At 43.9% G+C, this 23940-nt stretch overlaps 2 protein-coding genes across 2 annotated transcripts in view; one reads left to right on the forward strand and one right to left on the reverse strand.

Moving 5' to 3' along the window:
* The window catches only part of LOC124020687 (protein FAM135A-like), a 58644-nt gene extending 56272 nt beyond the window's left edge, over positions 1–2372 (reverse strand). Inside the window, 1 exon segment of the mRNA XM_046335934.1 lies at positions 2032–2372. The gene's annotated coding sequence lies outside the window, so the exon portion shown is untranslated.
* Positions 2373–21769: 19397 nt separating this feature from the next.
* Positions 21770–23940, forward strand: part of LOC124020694 (collagen alpha-1(IX) chain-like) — a 53060-nt gene continuing 50889 nt past the window's right edge. The window contains 3 exon segments of the mRNA XM_046335943.1: positions 21770–22000; positions 22776–22853; positions 23421–23441. Coding sequence (XP_046191899.1) covers positions 21902–22000; positions 22776–22853; positions 23421–23441 — 198 coding nt within the window. The 5' untranslated portion in view covers positions 21770–21901.

Raw genomic sequence — 23940 nt, forward strand, 5'->3', positions numbered from 1 at the left:
ATCCTAGATCAGCACTCCTCCTCTAGGCAATGCTTTACTTATTAATACAGGCACATAAATTATAGGATAGACAAGAATATCACTGTCTAACTAACAGTAGCATCATCCATAGACAGGCTGCAAATGAGAACACTGTGTTGCATGAGAACACTGTCTCTGGGTTTCCATAGTTTCCATAGCCATGTCATAAAGTGGAGGTGCTGGGAGCAGGGCATGTTAAAACCTGTTGCACATTTCTCTTATATGGGACAACGCCAGTACCTGCATCTGCACGCTTCACAAAGCAAAGTGCATTCAAACGGAGATGGCATGGCTATCTGAAACAGGGCCAGAGTTAGTGGTGCCAAGCCAACTTTAATTAGAACAAGTGTCATATTTCTCAACTGAGTGCAACGTTTCCGTTTGAGTGATCAAACGGGTTCCTTTAAGTTGGTAATAGTTTGAAAACGTTGTGGTGTTGAGCTGCTCCGAGTACAGTTACAAAGCCTAGATCCACTAAGTCATGTCTACCAGTAGGGTCTACCTGTCCAGCAGGGTATTTGCTTTGCATAGCAGAGTGTGCATGCTGGTTTAGGCTACTGTTTGCATGGCCAGCTACCCATTTACTAACTGAACAAACAAATAGTCAAATGACTGAGATTTAGCAACACAATCACTATTCACAACTGAACTGACAGAATGATGCAAAACAATACAGTCTACATCTAAGACAACATTACAGATTGTACTGATGAGGAAACAGGGGAATGTATCCTACTTAAGATAAACCGGAGAGTCACCCTTATTGTTCTTCCCTCATAACTCAGCATGATGCAGACTAGAACACATTTAGGTTACAGTATAGTACAGTATACTTAGCTAGTATGCATGTGCTTTTCTAATCAACTGTGTAGTGTGGTGCCAACCCGTTTCCTTCCTGAGTGCAGCTATGTGTGCTGTCTGATGAATAATGCACCTTATAATAATCTATGGAATTCACACTCCACTCCCTGGTCTTTTGAAGCCAGTGCTACTCCTGGAAGTGAAATGATTGTAGAGAAACAGTAAGCTCCATTCATGACAGTTTCAGTTTATTGATCTTTGCCAAGCAAAACAACTTTGCTACCTGTGTCTGTGAATGCTCTCTGAGTGTCTAGTCACACTCTTGACAGTGAGTCTATGAGGATACTTCAACATTGTGTAGGTAGTTTGCAAGCTGGCTAGTTACGCAACTGAACAGCAATAACATTTTGACAACTTACTGAGAAGAAATAGCCCAAGTCATGTCTGAGAAGAGATATAACAACATGGTATAGCTAGTTAGCTAACGTTAACTAGTTACCTTGACTGATGGAACGTATGACAGTTCAGGGGAGAGTAACATTTATATCCCAGGGTCTAGGAACATACTAATTAAGGGTTCTGGTTCAGTAGTTAGTTAGCTATGTAACACATGCAGAAAACACTTCGTCTATATAGGTCCTGTTGATTGAGCAACTTACATAGGCCTACTATTTCCTCAAAGGTTTCACAGGATCATTCTCAGATGTTGAAATATTCTGTGACCATCCCCTACTGCAAACAAGGACAGAATGAATCACCACACAACATCTGTCTCGCAAGTGTAGTTAGTTACCTAGCCAGCTTCTACCATCAAAACGTCATAGCAAGATAACAGAATTCCCAGTTAACTAACTAACTAGCTGGGGTTTCTTCAGAAGAAACAGACAAATAGTTGAGTCAACAACTCACAGTAGTTATATAGATAATGTGTTGGCTACAGTAGTTAACGTTAGTTAAATCAGCTGCCAGTCTCACCACATAACGTTAGCTAGCTACTGTTAGCTAACGTTACATTGCTAGTTTTGCAGTAACTAGCTAGCCGTCCTTACTTAGCTAGCCAGCACGATAGCTAGCTACGAGTTTAAAGTTAACTAGCTAATCTTTCAAGTAGTAAAGCAGCAGCCAATGGCTTTATTTTCACACATCGGATCTGACGTTGCTGTTATCTAGTAGCTAGCTAGCTAGCTCGTTGATCTACTCAGTACTCACCAGATTCTGTGTCGACAGATCACTTCTCCTGATAGTTAAAAGACGAAATATTATAACAAAACAGCATTAAGCCGACTTCAAAACCAAACGGGACAACGACATGGGTAGTCAATCCAGTCCCTTGATCTTGCACACAGCCTCCGCAGCCTGACAAGGCTGGCGACGATCCGCCGGAAAAAAGGAAAACAGTGGAAGGGACCACGCACGTTGTCGAACATAAAAACTGCGCAGTTGCTGCGCAGATCCTGTCAAGTGGTCCTCTGACGTCCTAGCCGGTGACTCTTTTGGTGCTTTCGAGACAACTGAGAACTCAAATAACATGATAACATCAAATCATGAACTTGCCCTTCACACCTCTAGCCATAACCGATTGGTTGCTAGGGCTCATGGTTGCCAGGGGCCTTATCACACAGTGGGGTCAGCCAATCACATCTTTGGTTCCAGATCCCCAAATCCTGCCTCTCTCTCAGTCTCCTTCAAGCAGACACAGAGAGACCAGCAAGCTCATCTCTGACCTGCACAACAACAGCTGGACTCCTTCATATCTATTTGGACATGTGGGATGGTGTGCTTGCACAAAGTGAGTGTGTAACATGTATATAATTATTGCTTGTTGTTCTTTGTAGTTTTTACTATTACCTATTGCATTCTGCCTCTGTGTATATCGTTGGTAGCATATCCATTTATACAGTCCTTTATTACAATTATCATTGCTCTCGTGCTATCATACAGTATGTACAATGTATTCATTACCCCTGTTTTCTGTCCAGTACAGAACTACTACCATTCCACTACCTGTCCATGTACATTTCATGTGTGTGTGTGTGTGTGTGTGTGTGTGTGTGTGTGTGTGTGTGTGTGTGTGTGTGTGTGTGTGTGTGTGTGTGTGTGTGTGTGTGTGTGTGTGTGTGTGTGTGTGTGTGTGTGTGTGTGTGTGTGTGTGTGTGTGTGTGTGTGTGTGTGTTAGTTAGTTAATAAAGTATCCTTGTGTGTAACTCTGAGGTTGCCTTATTCCCCTCTTACCGGGGGAGGTGCTAGCAGGTTAAAGATTAGCCCAAATGGAGAGTCGCTCTCTTTCAGGTACCATAGAGAATGATAGAGGACTCTAGTGCTCAAAAGCCTGTTTTAGCATGGGCAGGGTCAATGAGGACTTTCAACATTTAAGTCGTTTAGTGGGTGGGACTTCCTATGTGTCGAGGAGGGATCACACAATGCCATCCAGGTCAGCAGGAGGGATCATCCAATGAATTATACCTGTGAGCAAATATGCCATACCTGCAGGTGACAGTAAGTCCCCAACCTTGCCTTTATAGCTGTTCAAACACACTCCAGGTGGTAGCATGCACACTTTCAGTTTGTTTTTCAACTCATAGAAAATGGACTACTTCAAAATAGAGATGGCCTCAATGGCTCGCTCACAGACTCCATAATGGGACAGATACAAAGAAGAGTCCTCTATCATTCTCTATGAGTGGTAATTGTTACGACTGATGTGACAGATCCAGATTCTTCAGTGATTGAGTTTAGATGGATTGCTTGGTCCATATCCCACCTGGATATGGTTGGAGATGAGGCATGCCAGGGTAAATGTGAAATCATCTTTTATAACTACTATCTATTATAGTGGTTGGGGGGGAACTGGCAGAACAGGGCTTGAACCAGTGACCCCGTAGGGCGGAGACCACCTGTGCCATAAAAGCCCTGGCCTCTTTGCAGACGTGCAGTAGTCTTTAGACTACTCTGTTAACTTTCTGTTGACATGTAATCTCTGGCACCTATTGAATACTGTGAAAACGGACTGATGCAACTCCCAAAGATATCTGTAATGGTATAGTGTTTATTTTATTTTATTTCACCTTTATTTAACCAGGTAGGCTAGTTGAGAACAAGTTCTCATTTGCAACTGCGACCTGGCCAAGATAAAGCATAGCAGTGTGAACAGACAACACAGAGTTACACATGGAGTAAACAATTAACAAGTCAATAACACAGTAGGAAAAACAAAGGGGAGTCTATATACATTGTGTGTAAAAGGCATGAGGTAGGCGAATAATTACAATTTTGCAGATTAACACTGGAGTGATAAATGATCAGATGGTCATATACAGGTAGAGATATTGGTGTGCAAAAGAGCAGAAAAGTAAATAAATAAAAACAGTATGGGGATGAGGTAGGTAAAAATGGGTGGGCTATTTGCCGATAGACTATGTACAGCTGCAGCGATCGGTTAGCTGCTCAGACAGCAGATGTTTGAAGTTGGTGAGGGAGATAAAAGTCTCCAACTTCAGCGATTTTTGCAATTCGTTCCAGTCACAGGCAGCAGAGAACTGGAACGAAAGGCGGCCAAATGAGGTGTTGGCTTTAGGGATGATCAGTGAGATACACCTGCTGGAGCGCGTGCTACGGATGGGTGTTGTCATCGTGACCAGTGAACTGAGATAAGGGGGAGCTTTACCTAGCATGGACTTTTAGATGACTTGGAGCCAGTGGGTCTGGCGATGAATATGTAGCGAGGGCCAGCCGACTAGAGCATACAAGTCGCAGTGGTGGGAAAACGGATGGCACGGTGATAAACTGCATCCAGTTTGCTGGATGCAGTGTGTTGGAGTGTTGGAAGCAATTTTGTAGATGACATCGCCGAAGTCGAGGATCGGTAGGATAGTCAGTTTTACTAGGGTAAGTTTGCCGGCGTGAGTGAAGAAGGCTTTGTTGCGGAATAGAAAGCCGACTCTTGATTTGATTTTCGATTGGAGATGTTTGATATGAGTCTGGAAGGAAAGTTTACAGTCTAGCCAGACACCTAGGTACTTATAGATGTCCACATATTCAAGGTTGGAACCATCCAGGGTGGTGATGCTGAACAGGCGTGCGGGTGCAGGCAGCGAACGGTTGAAAAGCATGCATTTGGTTTTACTAGCGTTTAAGAGCAGTTGGAGGCCACGGAAGGAGTGTTGTATGGCATTGAAGCTCGTTTGGAGGTTAGATAGCACAGTGTCCAAGGACGGGCCGGAAGTATATAGAATGGTGTCGTCTGGATTGAACCCTGTGGCACCCCCATAGAGACTTCCAGAGGACCAGACAGCATGCCCTCCGATTTGACACACTGAACTCTGTCTGCAAAGTAATTGGTGAACCAGGCAAGGCAGTCATCCGAAAAACCGAGGCTACTGAGTCTGCCGATAAGAATATGGTGATTGACCGAGTCGAAAGCCTTGGCAAGGTCGATGAAGACGGCTGCACAGTACTGTCTTTTATCGATGGCGGTTATGATATCGTTTAGTACCTTGAGCGTGGCTGAGGTGCACCCGTGACCGGCTCGGAAACCAGATTGCACAGCGGAGAAGGTACGGTGGGATTCGAGATGGTCAGTGACCTGTTTGTTGACTTGGCTTTCGAAGACCTTAGATAGGCAGGGCAGGATGGATATAGGTCTGTAACAGTTTGGGTCCAGGGTGTCTCCAGGGGTAGGTAACCCTGGTCCTGGAGGGCCGCAGAAACTTCATGTTTTTGATTTAACCGATCTGGAAGACCAAGTGTGTTGAATTTAGACAATCACTGAATTGATACATTTTTAATTAAGTTGCTCAGTGTGCTGCCTAGTAGGGATAGAATCCTGCAGTACCTGTGGCACACCAGGTACAGGGTTGTCTACCCCTGATTGAGGCTATGTATTACACATTAATGCAGGCTATAGGCTACAAAATAAAATATCATATTGGGAGCCAATAGTCTATTTACTTCCTGCTTTAATTTGATCTCTGACTTGTATGAACACGGTAATGCATTTGATAAACACATGGAGTGTGTCCCAGATGGCACCCTATTGTGCATTTATTTTGACCAGAGCCCAATGGGATAACCTATGGATACCCTATGGGATGCTCTATGGGATATATTAGAGTCAAGGCCCGCGGGATGCTCATCCGGGATAACCTTTTTACCCCCTGGGATGATCTATGGGTTATACCCCCGCAGATAGCCTAGGGATGCTCTAGCCCGGATACACCTACTACATACAATGCAATGGGATGCTCTAGCAGTAGGGATAACCTTTATGGATACCCTTGTCATGCATCACAGTAAAATTAACTTATCAGATACCCTAAAAATGGGAAAACGGAAGGTGGACACTGAGAACCGGGGGTTTCAGGTGGGATACCCTTTGTTCACGGAGGTAGCTGGAAAACCTGTGGTCTTCTGTTGAGAAAGTGTGGATACTGAATGGGATAATCTGAGACGACATTATGAAACCACCGGACAAAAACAAGAATATGGACATGGATACAAAGGCTACAAAAGGCAGAGGAATAAAACGAGGCCTATGAATACCCTCTGTTCATAAAAGCCAAATCACAAGGCCACCCTATGGATACCAGTTTTATTTTGGCCAAGAGATCCTAAATGGGCCATTTACGGATGGGATTTCCCTATGATTAAAGTTTGTGGAAACCCAGAAAAAGGCATACCTTTTATAAATGTGAGTCTGATGCAGAAACACCATTGGGCCACCCAGTTGTCCATCAATCCCTAAAAGATGCAGCCCTATGAAAAAGGAAACCCATTGCATATTCCTTGGCTGTGGATGAGAGCACCGACACCCTATTGATAAACATTTCTGACATTGCCCAGTTGTCAATTTTCATCCGCGGATGGACTCCAGCCTAAGCGTACAGAGGATTTTTGGCTTTACGATACCCTATGCATGGCACAACTATGGGATACCCTATGGGCTATGAAGAGGTGTCAAGATGTGTAAATGAGATGGATGCCTTGGGAAAATGGATACTCTATGGGTTTGACAACCGATGGGCACCTGCGATGTATGGATACAGGAGCGGACTGGTGGCAAATACGGATACCCTATGCAAGAGGAAAACCACCCTAGGAATAACCTGGACAGCTTATCACTATGGTCATACCCATGGATACCCTATGGGATAAAGCCTATGGATACCCTATGGAGCATCTAATGAGGGCCACCCTATGGATACCCTTATCAGAGCCAAAGGTTTGAATACCCTATTCAAGATTTCTATGGATACCCTATCAAGATACACCATGGATACTCTTCAAAGATGTTCGAGCCTCGGATGATGGATTTGTCTGTTCTTGGACAGCAAAGGGAAAGACACAACCCTAAATGGATTCTGTGTGAAATACCCTTTCTGTGTGACATTACCATCTGAATGGAATACCCTATGGGCCACCCTATATGTACAGTACAGTGAAGGCATTTAAAACCAAGTTGATGGATGATACCCTATGGTTTTTCTATGAAGAAACCCACTATGGAAAATACCCTGATGGAATACCCTTTCATTTAATACCATATGGATTTCTATAAAGGAAACCCTATGTCTGGAAAATACCCTTATGGATACCCTATGGAAAATATTGCCCTTTATCTGATCACCCTATTGGAATACTTTATTGGTTTTCATAGGTTCAATTAGGGATCCTAGACTATGGATGGATAAAAATTTCAATGAACATTCTACAGTCCACCCTCGGCTTGGATACCCTTTATTTGGCCACCCTATTTGACTTTGACACCCCTGCTCTATGGGATACCCTATGGATAGCTCTATGGAAACCCTATGGAATACCCTATGGATACCCTATGAATACCATATGGATACTCTATGGAAACCCTATTGGATACCCTATGGATACCCTATGGAAACCCTATGCGATACCCTATGGATACTCTATGGATACGCTATTGTTACCCTATGGATACGCACTGGGATACCCTATGGGCCACCCTATGGGATACACTATGGATACCCTATGGGCCACCCTATGGATAACCTATGGGCCACCCTATGGGATACACTATGGATACCCTATGGGCCACCCTATGGATAACCTATGGGCCACCCTATGGGATACACTATGGATACCCTATGGGCCACCCTATGGATACCCTATGGGCCACCCTATGGGATACACTATGGATACCCTATGGGCCACCCTATGGATAACCTATGGGCCACCCTATGGGATACACTATGGATACCCTATGGGCCACCCTATGGATACCCTATGGGCCACCCTATGGATACCTTATGGGCCACCCTATGGGCCACACTATGGGATACTCTATGGATGCCCTATGGAATACCCTATGGATACTATATGGATACCTTATGGAAACCCTATGGGATATTCTATGGAAACCCTATGGGATACCCTATGGAAACCCTATGGAATACCCTATGGATACCCTATGGATACTCTATGGATACCCTATGGAAACCCTATGGGATACCCTATGGAAACCCTATGGATACCCTATGGGATACCCTATGGAACCTATGGAATACCCTATGGATACTCTATGGATACCCTATGGAAACCCTATGGGATACCCTATGGAAACCCTATGGGATACCCTATGGAAACCCTATGGATACCCTATGGATACCCTATGGGATACCCTATGGAACCTATGGAATACCCTATGGATACTCTATAGATACCCTATGGAAACCCTATGGGATACCCTATGGAAACCCTATGGATACCCTATGGGATACCCCATGGGATACCCTATGGGCCACCCTATGGGCCAAAAGTAGTGCACTTTAAAGAGAATAGGGTGCCATATGGGACACAACCATGGGCTGTAGAAACATATTACATTGTTAACTCTTATTAGCTCTTCCTGACCTTCAAACTGAGTGCTTGTTGAAGAGTCTTTCTTCACATTACCTTCACCAAACAACGGTTTTGTTGGTGTCCTAAGTGTGAATCTATGGTGTGAACTATGTGGAAATGTTTCAGTCAGGCTTGTATGGGAACAGATCACAGAGAATGAAGAGGACAGAAATATTGGGAACACTGACTGTTCAAATAGGTCACCAGATAGGGGTGAGGGTGGTGTGGGTGGGACTTGTCCGTCATACCATAACACCAAACGTGGATTCGGTTGATCCATTTTTCTCCTTCAATACATGCTCAGTATTAGTTGCATTTTTGGGGGGCCTACTACATGACATCTACCATCTGACTGACGATTAGTCATCATGATAATCAATGGTTTTAATCAGGGAGATGGTAATGAAATAACTAAACATTAAGACACACACGTTCTTTCTTATCAGGGATGGAGCACGGGACACTTGTGTTATAACCCCTAGGAGATAAACATGTACATCATATTTGGCATGGCCCCTCAGGAACTTCTATAGATGCACCATTGACAGCATCTTGTCTGCATCCCCACCTGGTATGGCAACTGCACTTCCATGAACTGCAAGGCTCTATAGAGGGTGGTGCGGACTGTCCAATACATCACTGGGGGTGAGCTTGCTGCCCTCCAGGACATTTACACAAGGCAGGACATTTACACACACAGTCAAAGTTGTTGTTCTATTTACACACTATTTATTCACCAGTGTGACCAAGACACTATCCACTTTATAATTATAAAAACAGTCATACTTGACACAGTACATTCATCATTTAGACTGTATATCTGATTGTGTACATAACTGTTTGATTATTATGCATAATACCTTCTTACTACTTCTTGACTTTTGATTATTATGGATATTGATATTGTACTACACTGTGGAAGGAGCACCTTTATACCTGCTGTAAACTGTGTATATGACGAATACAATTTGATTTGAAATGGGATACTAACCCTAGTACAGTGTTTAACCACCGGACCCACTCCCCACCCCCGGAGAACAGTATAAGTCACGCCTCAAAGAAAACCTCCTCAGTTTGCTAGTCCTACCAGAGGTGTTATTTTGTAGGTTCTTCTTGTTCCTCACACAGCTGGGACCCCTGGACAGACTTGACCAACCACAGAAAACCTGCTAAAGGTCTACTGAATGGGTGGATTCAAAAGGTATACATTCATTTATTGATTGATGTATGGAGGTATTGCTTTGCATTATCATGCTGCTATTATACAGTCATTCATGTATTAAAGTTCACAGACTAAGCTATACATTTTGAACTGAACTGCAAATCTGTAGATCTTGGGTCTCCGACCTTGTTCCTGGAGAGCTCCCCTACTGTAGGCTTTTGCACCAGCTCCTGTTGTAACTAACCTGATTCATTTGATCAACCAGCTAATGATTCAAATCAGGTGCACTAGATTAGGGTTGGAAGTTAAAACGTGCAGGACGGTAGCTCTCCAGGAAGAGGGTTTCAGAGCTCTGATATAGGATATAGGATTCTATATATAGGATTCTGGTTTTGGTACAAAGAGGGCTTATTCATCTGCTAACATCTGTATTCCTAACAGTTATGTTCCTAACCTAACATCTGTGTTCCTAACATCTGTGTTCCTAACCTAACATCTGTGTTCCTAACATCTGTCTTCCTAACATCCGTGTTCCTAACCTAACATCTGTGTTCCTAACATCTGTTTTCCTAACCTAACATCTGTGTTCCTAACATCTGTGTTCCTAACCTAACATCTGTGTTCCTAACCTAACATCTGTGTTCCTAACATCTGTGTTCCTAACATCTGTGTTCCTAACCTAACATCTGTGTTCCTAACATCTGTGTTCCTAACCTAACATCTGTGTTCCTAACCTAACATCTGTGTTCCTAACCTAACATCTGTGTTCCTAACATCTGTTTTCCTAACCTAACATCTGTGTTCCTAACCTAACATCTGTGTTCCTAACCTAACATCTGTGTTCCTAACCTAACATCTGTGTTCCTAACATCTGTGTTCCTAACCTAACATCTGTATTCCTAACATTTGTTTTCCTAACCTAACATATGTGTTCCTAACATTTGTTTTCCTAACCTAACATCAGTATTCCTAACCTAACATCTGTGTCCCTAACATCTGTATTCCTAACATCTGTGTTCCTAACCTAACATCTGTGTTCCTAACCTAACATCTGTGTTCCTAACATCTGTGTTCCTAACCTAACATCTGTGTTCCTAACCTAACATCTGTGTTCCTAACCTAACATCTGTGTTCCTAACTTAACATCCGTGTTCCTAACCTAACATCTGTGTTCCTAACATCTGTTTTCCTAACCTAACATCTGTGTTCCTAACATCTGTGTTCCTAACATCTGTTTTCCTAACCTAACATCTGTATTCCTAACATGTGTGTTCCTAACCTAACATCTGTGTTCCTAACATCTGTGTTCCTAACATCTGTTTTCCTAACCTAACATCTGTATTCCTAACATTTGTGTTCCTAACCTAACATCTGTATTCCTAACATCTGTGTTCCTAAGATCTGTGTTCCTAACCTAACATCTGTATTCCTAACATTTGTGTTCCTAACCTAACATCTGTGTTCCTAACTTTTATTATATTATTATTATTATCTGTTTTCCTAACCTAACATCTGTATTCCTAACATCTGTGTTCCTAACATCTGTGTTCCTAACCTAACATCTGTATTCCTAACCTAACATCTGTGTTCCTAACCTAACATCTGTATTCCTAACATCTGTGTTCCTAACCTAACATCTGTGTTCCTAACATCTGTGTTCCTAACCTAACATCTGTATTCCTAACCTAACATCTGTGTTCCTAACATCTGTATTCCTAACCTAACATCTGTGTTCCTAACATCTGTGTTCCTAACCTAACATCTGTATTCCTAACCTAACATCTGTGTTCCTAACATCTGTGTTCCTAACTTAACATCCGTGTTCCTAACCTAACATCTGTGTTCCTAACATCTGTTTTCCTAACCTAACATCTGTGTTCCTAACATCTGTGTTCCTAACATCTGTGTTCCTAACCTAACATCTGTGTTCCTAACTTAACATCCGTGTTCCTAACATCTGTGTTCCTAACATCTGTGTTCCTAACTTAACATCCGTGTTCCTAACCTAACATCTGTGTTCCTAACATCTGTTTTCCTAACCTAACATCTGTGTTCCTAACATCTGTGTTCCTAACATATGTGTTCCTAACCTAACATCTGTATTCCTAACATCTGTGTTCCTAACCTAACATCTGTATTCCTAACATTTGTGTTCCTAACCTAACATCTGTGTTCCTAACCTAACATCTGTGTTCCTAACATTTGTGTTCCTAACCTAACATCTGTGTTCCTAACCTGTGTTCCTAACATCTGTGTTCCTAACCTAACATCTGTGTTCCTAACATTTGTGTTCCTAACCTAACATCTGTGTTCCTAACATTTGTTTTCCTAACCTAACATCTGTGTTCCTAACCTAACATCTGTGTTCCTAACATCTGTGTTCCTAACATCAGCATTCCTAACATCTGTATTCCTAACATTTGTGTTCCTAACCTAACATCTGTGTTCCTAACATCTGTGTTCCTAACATCTGTTTTCCTAACCTAACATCTGTGTTCCTAACATCTGTGTTCCTAACCTAACATCTGTGTTCCTAACCTAACATCTGTGTTCCTAACCTAACATCCGTGTTCCTAACCTAACATCTGTGTTCCTAACATTTGTTTTCCTAACCTAACATCTGTGTTCCTAACCTAACATCAGTATTCCTAACCTAACATCTGTGTCCCTAACATCTGTGTCCCTAACATCTGTATTCCTAACATCGGTGTTCCTAACCTAACATCTGTGTTCCTAACCTAACATCTGTGTTCCTAACCTAACATCTGTGTTCCTAACCTAACATCTGTGTTCCTAACATCTGTGTTCCTAACCTAACATCTGTGTTCCTAACATAACATCTGTGTTCCTAACCTAACATCTGTGTTCTAACCTAACATCTGTGTTCCTAACCTAACATCTGTGTTCCTAACCTAACATCTAACCTAACATCTGTGTTCCTAACATCTGTGTTCCTAACCTAACATCTGTGTTCCTAACCTAACATCTGTGTTCCTAACATCTGTGTTCCTAACATCTAACATCTGTGTTCCTAACCTAACATCTGTGTTCCTAACCTAACATCTGTGTTCCTAACATCTGTGTTCCTAACCTAACATCTGTGTTCCTAACATCTGTGTTCCTAACCTAACATCTGTGTTCCTAACAACATCTGTGTTCCTAACAACATCTGTTTCCTAACCTAACATCTGTGTTCCTAACATCTGTGTTCCTAACCTAACATCTGTGTTCCTAACATCTGTGTTCCTAACCTAACATCTGTGTTCCTAACCTAACATCTGTGTTCCTAACCTAACATCTGTGTTCCTAACAACATCTGTGTTCCTAACATCTGTGTTCCTAACCTAACATCTGTGTTCCTAACCTAACATCTGTATTCCTAACATTTGTGTTCCTAACCTAACATCTGTGTTCCTAACCTAACATCTGTGTTCCTAACTTAACATCCGTGTTCCTAACCTAACATCTGTGTTCCTAACCTAACATCTGTGTTCCTAACATCATCTGTGTTCCTAACCTAACATCTGTGTTCCTAACATCTGTGTTCCTAACCTAACATCTGTGTTCCTAACATCTGTGTTCCTAACCTAACATCTGTGTTCATCTGTGTTCCTAACCTAACATCTGTGTTCCTAACCTAACATGTGTTCCTAACCTAACATCTGTGTTCCTAACTTCCTAACCTAACATCTGTGTTCCTAACTTAACATCTGTGTTCCTAACCTAACATCTGTGTTCCTAACATCTGTGTTCCTAACCTAACATCTGTGTTCCTAACTTAACATCTGTGTTCCTAACCTAACATCTGTGTTCCTAACTTAACATCTGTGTTCCTAACCTAACATCTGTGTTCCTAACCTAACATCTGTGTTCCTAACCTAACATCTGTGTTCCTAACATCTGTGTTCCTAACCTAACATCTGTGTTCCTAACCTAACATCTGTGTTCCTAACCTAACATCTGTGTTCCTAACCTAACATCTGTGTTCCTAACCTAACATCTGTGTTCCTAACCTAACATCTGTGTTCCTAACCTAACATCTGTATTCCTAACATGTGTTTCCTAACCTAACATCTGTGTTCCATCTGTGTTCCTAACATCTGTGTTCCTAACCTAACATCTGTGTTCCTAACCTAACATCTGTATTCCTAACATTTGTGTTCCTAACCTAACATATGTGTTCCTAACATTTGTTTTCCTAACCTAACATCAGTATTCCTAACCAAACATCTGTGTCCCTAACATCTGTGTTCCTAATATCTGTGTTCCTAGCATCAGTGTTCCTGACAGCTGGGTTCCTAAAATCAGTGTTCCTAACATCTGTGTTCCAACATCTGTGTTCCTAATATCTGTGTTCCTAACATCTGTGTTCCTAACATCTGGGTTCCTAACATCTGTGTTCCTAACATCTGTGTTCCTAACATCAGCGTTCCTAACATCTGCGTTCCTAACATCTGTATTCTTAACATCTGCGTTCCTAACATCTGTGTTCCTAAAATATGCGTACCTAAAATCTGGGTTCATAACATTTGTGATGACATGACATTTGTATTTTAGGGAGGTCCTCCTCTACTTGTTATGCCATGTGATCCCACAATGCCTCAGCACAGGCCTTCACTCACAGAGTAAGTATTGTTTAATACTCTGTAGAAGACATACAAACAGTAGGGTAGTACATTTAATTATCTTCTTCAACTCTGGCAAGCGCTTAATGTATAGGCGATGTGAATTGCCAATTTATGATGATGTGAACAGTTCTTATAGAAATGTATGGCTTTACACTGCTGCCTTAGGAGATGTTACTAAAGATGTGAGGTCAGGAATGAGGGATGCTAATGATAACGATAATGATGATGATCATGATGGTAATCTAATTTCAACATTTCATGATGGTAAGAAACTGATTGATACAATGGTGCAGCTAGGTATGACTGCATCAGTGAGCCAAGATGTCAAGTCTCGAGCCAGGGTGTTAGGCTTAAGAGGAAACAACCGACACTCAGAGATAATATTTATTCAGTGCTCACAGCAGGGCTACGTACAGCAGTGCAGCAGCTTTCCAAACACTGGGTGATTGGATGTATGTCTGTCCACGTACTGTAATCACTGCAGTGGCAGCTTCTTTCAGTGTGAAGGTCAGGCTACAAGGCAATCAGCACTGGTGCAGGCTAGGAAGAAGGTGGCACTTGGATGTGCACACACACACACACACACAAGCACGCACAAGCACGCACGCACGCACGCACGCACGCACGCACGCACGCACGCACGCACGCACGCACGCACGCACGCACGCACGCACGCACGCACGCACGCACACACACACACACACACACACACACACACACACACACACACACACACACACACACACACACACACACACACACACACACACACACACACACACACACACATCCTACTTCAGCCAAGACAAGTCAGTCTGTCTCTTCCTCTTTGCAGGGGTGTCTTTTTCCTCTGGAGCTGACAGTCAAACTGAGCAGGGCCTGTGTCCTCCGATTAAGGTCAGAGAGGATAGTTTCCCAGGTCAGAGTTCAAACTACTGGGAACAAAACAACCATTCAAAAAACGAATTAAAACTCTCCACGACAACAAGTATCCCTGATGTACTGGAACCTACCAACAGGTTGTTATATCATGTCTCAGTTTCACATTGCCGAGCCAGGAGAGGAACTGTTCAAAAGTATCCCTGATGTACTGGAACCTACCAACAGGTTGTTATATCATGTCCCAGTTTCACATTGCTGAGCCAGGAGAGGAACTGTATCCCTGAAAAGGTATCCCCAGTTTCACATTGATGTATCTGATGTAAACCTACCAACAGGTTGTTATATCATGTCCCAGTTTCACATTGCTGAGCCAGGAGAGGAACCGTTCAAAAGTATCCCTGATGTACTGGAACCTACCAACAGGTTGTTATATCATGTCCCAGTTTCACATTGCTGAGCCAGGAGAGGAACTGTTCAAAAGGGACCTGGATCAACCTCTCAGCATGTTGCCTACAGAATAGGGCCAGCATTCAACTTCAGAATTAACACAAGGTAAATAGCACTGGTCCAGTGGGCGGCCAGCGCTGTAGATGTAATGGATTATTATATTAGATTATTCTTCATTTATTCAGGGAAAACCCATTGAGACCATGGTCTGAATCCCAAGGGTGCCCTGATCACAGCAATACCACAACCAATACAATGTCAAACAAAACAACAATCAATACAAACACAACATTTATGAAAGACAGTCCTCAGCTACTAGGTATTCATTTAACACTCTAAACTTCCCGGGCGGCACCAGAACATCTAATTGTAAACAAGCGTCGTAAACAAACAGGGAGTAATGAATTGATCTACGGGACTTCAATGAGAACCAGACAACCTTTTGATACAGGATGCAGTTGTGAGTATTAAAACTGTCACCTGTGATAAAGTGAAGGGCTCTATGGTAGACAGCATCCTAAGGGTTAAAAGTAGTTAGTGGCTGTTTGTTGTATTCTGGGTATTGCGTCACCATAGTTTTTAAGAACTGTCAGGAAAGTTGACTGTACAATCTGTTTCCTGCTGTTTAGGGAGAGGCAAGATCTATTTTTTTTTTAATCAGCCCACTTTAAATCTGAGCTTTTTAAACAGTTTATTTTAATTTAACTAGGCAAGTCAGTTAAGAACAAATTCTCATTTTAAATGACTGCCTAGGTACAGTGGGTTAACTGCCTTGTTCAGGGGCAAAACGACAGATTTTTACCTTGTCAGATCGGGGATTCAAACTTGCAACCTTTCAGTTACTAGTTCAACGCTCTAACCACCAGGCTACCTGCCTCTAACCACTAGGCTACCTGCCTCTAACCACTAGGTTACCTGCCTCTAACCACTAGGCTACCTGCCTCTAACCACTAGGCTACCTGCCTCTAACCACTAGGCTACCTGCCTCTCACCACTAGGCTACCTGCCTCTAACCACTAGGCTACCTGCCTCTAACCACTAGGCTACCTGCCTCTAACCACTAGGCTACCTGCCTCTCACCACTAGGCTACCTGCCTCTCACCACTAGGCTACCTGCCTCTAACCACTAGGCTACCTGCCTCTAACCACTAGGCTACCTGCCTCTAACCACTAGGCTACCTGCCTCTCACCACTAGGCTACCTGCCTCTCACCACTAGGCTACCTGCCTCTAACCACTAGGCTACCTGCCTCTAACCACTAGGCTACCTGCCTCTAACCACTAGGCTACCTGCCTCTCACCACTAGGCTACCTGCCTCTAACCACTAGGCTACCTGCCTCTAACCACTAGGCTACCTGCCTCTAACCACTAGGCTACCTGCCTCTAACCACTAGGCTACCTGCCTCTAATCACTAGGCTACCTGCCTCTAACCACTAGGCTACCTGCCTCTAACCACTAGGCTACCTGCCTCTAATCACTAGGCTACCTGCCTCTAACCACTAGGCTACCTGCCTCTAACCACTAGGCTACCTGCCTCTAACCACTAGGCTACCTGCCTCTAACCACTAGGCTACCTGCCTCTAATCAATAGGCTACCTGCCTCTAACCACTAGGCTACCTGCCTCTAACCACTAGGCTACCTGCCTCTAACCACTAGGCTACCTGCCTCTAACCACTAGGCTACCTGTCTCTAACCACTAGGCTACCTGCCTCTAACCACTAGGCTACCTGCCTCTAACCACTAGGCTACCTGCCTCTCACCACTAGGCTACCTGCCACAGTATGTTTTTTAAATGATAAATCCTTGTCAATCCAAAAGCCCAGATATTCATAAGCAGGAACCTGATCAATGGGAGAACCGTTCAATTAATAAATATATAGTCCATTGGAGAAAAAAAGTGTGAGAATTAGAGAAAAACATATATTTAGTGTTGCCCACATTAAGTCCAACTTTTAAAAAAAACAGGGCATTCTGTAAGGCACCAAAGTCAGATTGCAGCTCTAACAACACCTGGTCAACAGTTGGGGCAATGGCATACATAACAGGATCATCTGCATACAGATGAATATTACAAGTTTGAACAAATAGACCTATATTATGTATAGAAATAGTGAAGAGAACAGATCTCGGTAGCGACCCCTGTGGTACACCTTTCCTAATATCCAGGAACCTAGACATGACACCATCACAAATCACACACTGTACCCTGTCTGACAGATCATTCTCAAACCACTTGCAAGAAGCCTGATTCAGGCCTATTTCAGTCAACCTTTGAATGAGAGTGTGATGGTCAACAGTGTCAAAGTCCTTGGAAAGCTCTATAAATAAGGCAGCACAATGATTTTTATGATCCAAGCAACTTAACGCTTTATCTAAAAGGAGCGTAGCAGCTGAAACGGTGCTACTGTATGACCAGGTCTAAAACCTCAATTCACATTAAGAATAGAACGAGAAGTTCTTATCTGACAGTTGGTCAGGGATTCTAAAAGTTTGGAAAAGCAAGATCATTTGGAGATTGGACGGTAGTTATCTAAGTCAGATAACTACATTTACATTTACATTTAAGTCATTTAGCAGACGCTCTTATCCAGAGCGACTTACAAATTGGTGCATTCACCTTATGACATCCAGTGGAACAACCACTTTACAATAGTGCATCTAAATATTTTAAGGGGGGAGGGGGTGAGAAGGATTACTTTATCCTATCCTAGGTATTCCTTAAAGAGGTGGGGTTTCAGGTGTCTCCGGAAGGTGGTGATTGACTCCGCTGTCCTGGCGTCGTGAGGGAGTTTGTTCCACCATTGGGGAGCCAGAGCAGCGAACAGTTTTGACTGGCTGAGCGGGAACTGTACTTCCTCAGTGGTAGGGAGGCGAGCAGGCCAGAGGTGGATGAACGCAGTGCCCTTATTTGGGTGTAGGGCCTGATCAGAGCCTGGAGGTACTGAGGTGCCGTTCCCCTCACAGCTCCGTAGGCAAGCACCATGGTCTTGTAGCGGATGCGAGCTTCAACTGGAAGCCAGTGGAGAGAGCGGAGGAGCGGGGTGACGTGAGAGAACTTGGGAAGGTTGAACACTAGACGGGCTGCGGCGTTCTGGATGAGTTGTAGGGGCCTTAATGGCACAGGCAGGGAGCCCAGCCAACAGCGAGTTGCAGTAATCCAGACGGGAGATGACAAGTGCCTGGATTAGGACCTGCGCCGCTTCCTGTGTGAGGCAGGGTCGTACTCTGCGGATGTTGTAGAGCATGAACCTACAGGAACGGGCCACCGCCTTGATGTTAGTTGAGAACGACAGTTTGTTGTCCAGGATCACGCCAAGGTTCTTAGCGCTCTGGGAGGAGGACACAATGGAGTTGTCAACCGTGATGGCGAGATCATGGAACGGGCAGTCCTTCCCCGGGAGGAAGAGCAGCTCCGTCTTGCCGAAGTTCAGCTTGAGGTGGTGATCCGTCATCCACACTGATATGTCTGCCAGACATGCAGAGATGCGATTCGCCACCTGGTCATCAGAAGGGGGAAAGGAGAAGATTAATTGTGTGTCGTCTGCATAGCAATGATAGGAGAGACCATGTGAGGTTATGACAGAGCCAAGTGACTTGGGGTATAGCGAGAATAGGAGAGGGCCTAGAACAGAGCCCTGGGGGACACCAGTGGTGAGAGCGCGTGGTGAGGAGACAGATTCTGCCACGCCACCTGGTAGGAGCGACCTGTCAGGTAGGACGCAATCCAAGCGTGGGCCGCGCCGGAGATGCCCAACTCGGAGAGGGTGGAGAGGAGGATCTGATGGTTCACAGTATCGAAGGCAGCCGATAGGTCTAGAAGGATGAGAGCAGAGGAGAGAGAGTTAGCTTTAGCGGTGCGAAGCGCCTCCGTGATACAGAGAAGAGCAGTCTCAGTTGAATGACTAGTCTTGAAACCTGACTGATTTGGATCAAGAAGGTCATTCTGAGAGAGATAGCGGGAGAGCTGACCAAGGACGGCACGTTCAAGAGTTTTGGAGAGAAAAGAAAGAAGGGATACTGGTCTGTAGTTGTTGACATCGGAGGGATCGAGTGTAGGTTTTTTCAGAAGGGGTGCAACTCTCGCTCTCTTGAAGATGGAAGGGACGTAGTCAGCGGTCAGGGATAAGTTGATGAGCGAGGTGAGGTAAGGGAGAAGGTCTCCGGAAATGGTCTGGAGAAGAAGGAGGGGATAGGGTCGAGCGGGCAGGTTGTTGGGAAAACAAGACGCGAGATTTCATCTGGAGAGAGAGGGGAGAAAGAGGTCAGAGCACAGGGTAGGAGTGTGAGCAGAACCAGCGGTGTTGTTTGACTTAGCAAACGAGGATCGGATGTCGTCGATCTTCTTTTCAAAATGGTTGACGAAGTCATCTGCAGAGAGGGAGGAGGGGGGGGGAGGAGGATTCAGGAGGGAGGAGAATGTGGCAAAGAGCTTCCTAGGGTTAGAGGCAGATGCTTGGAATTTAGAGTGGTAGAAAGTGGCTTTAGCAGCAGAGACAGAGGAGGAAAATGTAGAGAGGAGGGAGTGAAAGGATGCCAGGTCCGCAGGGAGGCGAGTTTTCCTCCATTTCCGCTCGGCCTTCCGGAGCCCTGTTCTGTGAGCTCGCATTGAGTCGTCAAGCCACGGAGCGGGAGGGGAGGACCGAGCCGGCCTGGAAGATAGGGGACATAGAGAGTCAAAGGATGCAGAAAGGGAGGAGAGGAGGGTTGAGGAGGCAGAATCAGGAGATAGGTTGGAGAAGGTTTGAGCAGAGGGAAGAGATGATAGGATGGAAGAGGAGAGAGTAGCGGGGGAGAGAGAGCGAAGGTTGGGACGGCGCGATACCATCCGAGTAGGGGCAGTGTGGGAAGTGTTGGATGAGAGCGAGAGGGAAAAGGATACAAGGTAGTAGTCGGAGACTTGGAGGGGAGTTGCAATGAGGTTAGTGGAAGAACAGCATCTAGTAAAGATGAGGTCGAGCGTATTGCCTGCCTTGTGAGTAGGGGGGGAAGGTGAGAGGGTGAGGTCAAAAGAGGAGAGGAGTGGAAAGAAGGAGGCAGAGAGGAATGAGTCAAAGGTAGACGTGGGGAGGTTAAAGTCGCCCAGAACTGTGAGAGGTGAGCCGTCCTCAGGAAAGGAGCTTATCAAGGCATCAAGCTCATTGATGAACTCTCCGAGGGGACCTGGAGGGCGATAAATGATAAGGATGTTAAGCTTGAAAGGGCTTGAAACTACTCCTTTTGGTAGGGGGGAGGACATGTGCCACTTTCCAGATCTTAGGGATAACACCAGAAACAATAGTCAAATTAAATATATACTGTAGGTTAACGGCTCTGCAATATTTGGCCAGAGAGCTGCAGTATTGGTGAACACTGCCATCTACCGGTCATGTTTTGTACTGTCCCTGTCCATGGTGCTGAATCTGGGCAACTCACAGCACATTGCAGTATCTTATCTAGAGCAACTAACAAGAGCAATTAGGGTTAAGTGCCTTGCTCAAGGGCACATCGACAGATGTTTCACCCAGTTGGCTTGAACCAGCGACCTTTCAGTTACTGGCCCAAAGCTCTTAACCGCCGGGCTACCTCCCGCGCTATTAGGCCACATGAAGGGCCACTGCTCACTTTAGGAGAATTATACATTGTTTTAGCCATAGCATCACTTGTGTATAATTGAACTACAATTATATACGCTTTTTTTGTAAATTACTCTGGACTTGATGTGTAAAGCATGTAGATGAAGAGACAACTAGGCCTTAACATATAGGCCTATTATGCATGGCGATGTTTGCCAATTTATCAAAGGCTAATATGTACAAGATAGGTGACTATTTCTCTCCCATGAATTTGCGTTTGTGATAGTTTTACGAATGAATGGCAGTACCGTAACCAAGAACTGGAATATTTGGCAAATGCATGATTTGAACGGCGAAGAGCAGCTTGCGGTTAGACTGAACGGAGAATCGCTGTCTCTTGAATTCACCTTCACAACATTGAATAAAACACGAGAGACGGCCGTTTTCCCTTTCCTGCCGTCCCTCTTCAACTCTCAATGGCACAATATCTTACTGAAAGTCAGCAAGCGTTCTGTAACTCTGTTTGTGGATTGCATTATGGTGGACTCTCAGAACACACCCCAGAGAGGTATAGTCAACCTGGATGGATACACGTTGATTGGAAAGCTGAAGGATAACCCCGTTTTAGCAGTGCCAGTGAGTTCATTGTTTTGTAAACGTGTGCTTAGCCTCATTTCATAAGGGTAGTCCTATGGCAAGTACAAGAGGTTTGGGACTTTAAGGCATAGTGACTGCGCTTGTTAACCTGTTAAGTAACGGCAGGGCTACTCCAAATATTCAAACCTAGTTTTTCGGCATACACTCTAGCCTCCATTGGAGAGTTTTACTGTAAATGACCTACACCGAGAGGGACTTTTAGCTGAATGCGGCCTATGTGGAATGCGTGGCGCTCCGCCATGTCAATTTCTACAAATACGTGGGAATTGTAACACAGAGGTTCTAGTCCAGAAGATGACCTGGCTGTGTCTAGGGAAGACCAGGCAAAGTTTCTATGATGGCAGCGCAACATTATAGGGAGATGTTTGTAATATTGTCCCAAAACTAAATCACAGAGTAAAAGTCCGCGTAATGTCGCGCTAATTGCCCTTTGATAATACTTGTCCAAGTGGTTTGGGATGTCTTTAAAAATATATATTTATCATCAGGCAGGTTCACTCTATTCGTGGTCACAGTAAAGAGATATTAATAACATTACAATCAGTAGTTATCTTGCTGCTAGGGTGAAATTAGTATGATTAGTTGAGAATCAAGCATGTAATGTGAGGACTTGGCCTACATGATGATTTAGCGGATTGAGGATTGGTGACGATACCTAATGATTTAACTATCACTATTTTGCCAATTATAATATATACAGGTTGTGAATGTGACTTATGTCGGAGTGATTATTATTATTGTATTTATTTTACAGCTTGAACTCCAATCGATGCACAGTGATTGTGATGTGGGGCGACCACAGACCTGCAATGACCTACCAGCCAGGACGTCTGTAAGAACCATTGACAAAACAGACTGCAACCACGGTCAAATGATCAAACTTAATTATCAAAATAGCTAGTACAGAGGCTGGTATTATCTAGTCCAGGCACCATTGTAAATAAACAACATGAAAGATGAACAATAAATCACAAGCCAATAAATCACAAGCCAATAAAACACAAGCCATTTAAATCGCCCGCTATTATTTTCCATTTTCCATTTGTCCTCTGCACCCATAATAAACCCTCCCAGTCTGTCTGGGCGCAGTCCGTGAATTCTGCCAATCACTTCCTATAACTAAGCAAGGTCATGAATATGCATAAGGCTTTGATGCCTATGGTACCTCTGGCGGTTCAGTTGGTAGAAACGGATTCAGTTGGGTGACTTTTTTTGTCGGGGTCCGTCAACCCAACTCATCCAAGAAAAAGGCAAACATTTTGACCCGTTCTTGCTGTCCGGGAGAGGGAAGAGCAGGAGAGACCATGGCTCAGGGGCAACTTTTTTGGGTACTTTTGGTGCAGATTGTCCTTATTTGCTCCACACAAGTAAGTCCTTCTCTGTGTACCTCTGTTTTCAGGTGGACGAAATAGTACTTCAGGTGAGTGTATCTACATTATGTTATTCTCATGGATTTATTGTTGTGGAATCAACTAGCAGAATGTCCAGATTCTAGTTGGTCTAGTCATGCAAGTGAATTTGTTCTATAAGAAATACTGAAACAAATCAAAGGATGATCATTTCATTTTTGTAGCTGGGTGACTGTGACTGAGCATACAGTATTTACTTACATCATGTACTCACTGGGTACACACTGGTTGACTCAACGCTGTTTCCACATCATTTCAGTGAAATGAGGTTGGAACCTAATAGATGTTGAATTGATGTCTGCCCAGTGGGTAGCTACTATCACACTGGTTGACTCAACGCTGTTTCCACATCATTTCAGTGAAATGAGGTTGGAACCTAATAGATGTTGAATTGATGTCTGCCCAGTGGGTAGCTACTATCACACTGGTTGACTCAACGCTGTTTCCACATCATTTCAGTGAAATGAGGTTGGAACCTAAATGTAATAGATGTTGAATTGATGTCTGCCC

The sequence above is a fragment of the Oncorhynchus gorbuscha genome, unplaced genomic scaffold, assembly GCF_021184085.1.
Source record: "Oncorhynchus gorbuscha isolate QuinsamMale2020 ecotype Even-year unplaced genomic scaffold, OgorEven_v1.0 Un_scaffold_877, whole genome shotgun sequence".
Taxonomy (NCBI): domain Eukaryota; kingdom Metazoa; phylum Chordata; class Actinopteri; order Salmoniformes; family Salmonidae; genus Oncorhynchus; species Oncorhynchus gorbuscha.